The sequence below is a fragment of the Berghia stephanieae genome, chromosome 1 (assembly GCF_034508935.2).
Source record: "Berghia stephanieae isolate SIO BIC M18660-M18661 chromosome 1, UCSD_Bste_1.3, whole genome shotgun sequence".
Lineage (NCBI taxonomy): Eukaryota > Metazoa > Mollusca > Gastropoda > Nudibranchia > Aeolidiidae > Berghia > Berghia stephanieae.
In genome coordinates, this window is record NC_088360.1 from 68,398,843 (window position 1) to 68,402,696 (window position 3,854).

Genomic DNA, 3,854 nt, shown 5'->3' on the forward strand with positions numbered 1-3,854 from the left:
AAAGCACGAAGGCAACATTGAACTGCAGCCTGTTTTGTAAATGTCAATATGCAAAACGTCTCTCTTATACGAGATTTGACAGCGTGACGATTTCTTTCCCTACCTGTACATTATTTCTTTTAAAATCCTTGTTACCAACCAATAATTTCATGGTGTCTGTTAAGTCTGGTTCTTAACAAAAATAGTTTTCAATATGGAAACGTTATTTTAAATTATATTTTGTTTAATATATTTATGATTTATTAATGCTTTTTCTGTTTAGAAACTTTTGCTGTCGGGGATATCATGCATATACAATCTCCCCTGCATAGATGGAGTATGTCATTAAAAAGCTCAGATCTAAGTCTTGTACTCGATTACGTATTTCACAACGAATAAATGTGACGGTATTCAAGAAAAAAAGAAACAATTGTAGTATTGGTAGTATATTCAAAGGACTTCTCCAGAAAATCAAAAAGGCGAAGATCTTTGGCATTCATTCTTTTCACATATATTCCAATTACACAAAATTATTTTCATTTACACATACAAGGAGGCGCTCTACAAGAAAGTTTATAAATAAAACAAGTCAAAGTGTAATACTAAGCTGCTTCAAGCTGTGGACTGTAAAAATTATATAAACTAAAATGAATATAACAACTTCAAAAAAGAAAAAAACACGGAATATTTCCGGCTCAAAACCCTTTTTCAGCCCAGAAAAAAAAAATATATTACAGTCTGTATTATTATAGTCTGTAACCACATCGTCAGATCTGAAAAATAAAAGTCGTTATAGAGGGTTGTCGTTACAGTGTAAAAAAATAAAGGGGAGAGGAGGGGGGGGGGGGGCGGGGGCTTGAAATTCCATTAATTCTCTGTAGCTTGTCCGGGCTTGAGATCGACATGTTTGCGTTCATGGCCACATTAAAGACTTTTTTGTTTGTTTTTAGTGTTTGTTTTTTTTAATGTATATTTACACACAGGGGTAACTTTCATTGTTAATGTTTTGTAAAGAAGTCATCGATCACCGTCTACCTTTGTTTGGAGGAGTACAACTCGCGTACGATCAATCCATTGCATGGCCTATCAAGAGCATTCTGCCGGCTATCAGAGTTTCTAAGTAATGGATTTATAATGTTTTAATTATTCTTTGTTGTTGACTGAAGAAGGGTTTTGAGCCGGAAAGGTTCCGTGTTTGGTATTGTGTTGTTTGTTGTTGTTTTTTTTAAAGCTGTTATATTCATTTTTGTCAATAAAACAAAGTAATTTGGAAATGATCGGGAAGGTGGGACAAAACAATAACATTGATTAGAGAAAATGTAACCCACCGCCTCAGTCTAGTGTTGCGTCGAGGTGAGGCTGAAAATGAAAAGCAACTTTAAATTTAGAATGATCAGATAATATATGAAATTTTACTTCATCACTTTTTAAGAAACTGGATATAGATTTTCTCCTCATTAACCGTCACCTTACTAACCAAAATAAAAAATAGAAACTCACATTCGTTACGCAGTTACGATACAACGAACCATTTTCTCATTTTCAATTCACAAAATTGAAATATAAATATATTTTTGTTATAGCTATAAAAACAAGATAGTTTGAGTAAGAAATTTTTGTGTTGGGTGGGTTTGAAGTTTGGTGGAAAATTCTGAAAATATGCTGGTAAGGAGAGAGTTAAACCATCAACCATTCCTGTAGTAATCCATCTTAAATAACTTAACCTCTCCCCCCTCCCCAAACATGTCCTCCGGAGCCATTAGCCCCATGGAGCTGGAATTTTTTCCGGTCTCACTAGGGTGAAATAGACAATAACAATTGCTTGTTACCCTTTGGGACAGGATGTAAGTCTTTTGCAAATTACTCTCCACCAGATCAAACATATCAAACATATCCAGCAACCCAATCACCGCTGGGTGGACAAAGAACTCAGAAAATACTCTCGACTACAACTTGGTTCGATCACGGTCTCTTAGCCTGTGAAGAGAGTGATCTACCAACTGAGCTAACGGGACCCCCCAACTTAACCAAGATTTCATATTTTTGACAAAGAAATTCAATGTTAAACACGTAAACCATCCAAAATAATACCGTTCTGAGACGGTGGATCACAAATCGGGGGGAATCAATCAATATTTTACGAGTTGTAGGTAAACCAGTTTTCACATTACAAATTACAATTTTCAATTACACATCACTCAAATGTTGTCTGGGTTTTGTAACCGGCTTTTCTGTCATCAAGTGTTTGTCTTGCTCTGTCTCTGGTTGGTCCTAGCAGATGGGAAGGCAGAGGATTTTATTATGACAAAGAGATCTGTTGATTTTGGTATTTGATGGATAGAATGATTGGAATAGAAGAAAAGGATGGTGGTGATGGTTATCGTGTTGATAATGTTGATGATGGTGGTAGTTGCGGTGTTGGTAATGTTGATGATGGTGGTAGTTGCGGTGTTCATAATGTTGATGATGGTGGTGGTGGTTGCGGTGTTCGTAATATTGATGATGTTGGTGGTGATTGAGGTATTCGTAATGATGGTGGTGGTGGTTGAGATGTTGGTAATGATGATAATAGTGGTGGTTGCGGTATTGGTGATGTTAATGATGTTGGTGGTTGCGGCGTTGGTAATGATGATGGTGGTGGTGGTTGAAGTGTTGGTAATGATATAGTTGATGATCGTGTTTGTAAGAACAGCTGCCAACATGCACAAATGGGGGCTCCAAGAATCACCAACATGCCCAAAGTGCAACTAAGCACCACAAGATGCAAAACGCCTCGTACTAGATTGCCCAGAGACAAAACTGGAAGGGGGATTTGAAACCATCAACAAATGTGATGATGACTTCCGAATTTGGATTGATACCTTGAACATAGAAGTGTAGCCGAATGATACTACTACTACTATCGTGTTTGTAAGGTGGCGATGCGATGATGTCAATGATGGAGGAGGTGATAATGATTCTTACCAAATTCCGTAATTTTACGATTACTCCGTTGTAGTAGGGAGGACTGCTAGTGACAACTCAACTCACTTTTCAGCTTATTTCCTCGCCTCGTATTGTGACATGGGCAATATCAGACTTTAAATTAACAGATGTTACAGTATGGGAGTCTGAATTAAAAATTCACCCCATATACCGGAGCATACTCAATGTCTCAATCGTTTCTATGTTATATGTTTGTGTTGAGAATATTGGCTATTAAGCTTAACTGCTGGTCAAGTAACTTCGCGATGGTTTTGTGGCGAGCGAACCGGCGGTCTCCAGAAGTGGGTGAGAGAGAGCTCTAGAATTGACCTGAGTTTGATACGAATATTTTTGTATTCGTGGATAGCTCACACGGTAGAGCCACGCTCTCACCTGCCAGGCGGAGTTGTCGTACCAATAATCACAGGTTCAAACCCCACCACCGCCGCGAAAATTTTTATTCTCTATTGTCTTCTGGCACTTTTCTACTCACTTCATCTCCAGTATGGCTGAGTGTAAGGTTACACCATTTGTCAATTATCATTATAACGCCTGTGAATGATTCTTTGTTTCTTTTATTTTCACTAGTATTAATTAGTTTCTTTTCAAAAACTTACACTCCCGTAGTACTTGAAGATGAGAAACTCTATCAGAGTGACGACTGCTCCGGCAGCTAACCCTATCATCAGTAGAATCAAAGCACCCGAGAATGATGCAAGGTCAACCTGGGGAAAGTGATCAAAGATGTAAAATCGATTCGACTTTATATTATATATATTATATATACTCACATGTGTCCAAGCTAGTGTTTTATATTGTTTGTTTCTTTTTCTTTTTTTTTTCTTTTTTGATAGTATCGCGTAATATTTTTGACATTTTCTTTTTGAATCACCCTGCACACACACACACAC

General features: G+C 37.3%; 1 protein-coding gene across 4 annotated transcripts in view; it reads right to left on the reverse strand.

Annotated features, from left to right (window-relative positions):
- Positions 1–414: 414 nt before the first annotated feature.
- The window catches only part of LOC144980172 (glutamate receptor 1-like), a 25,410-nt gene continuing 21,970 nt past the window's right edge, over positions 415–3,854 (reverse strand). For all 4 annotated transcript variants that reach the window (XM_078927762.1, XM_078927749.1, XM_078927756.1 and 1 more), the window contains exons 12-13: positions 3,561–3,668; positions 415–2,250 (exon numbers count right to left, since the gene is read on the reverse strand). In XM_078927762.1, coding sequence (XP_078783888.1) covers positions 2,167–2,250; positions 3,561–3,668 — 192 coding nt within the window. In that variant the 3' untranslated portion in view covers positions 415–2,166. The remainder of the gene's footprint in view (positions 2,251–3,560; positions 3,669–3,854) is intronic.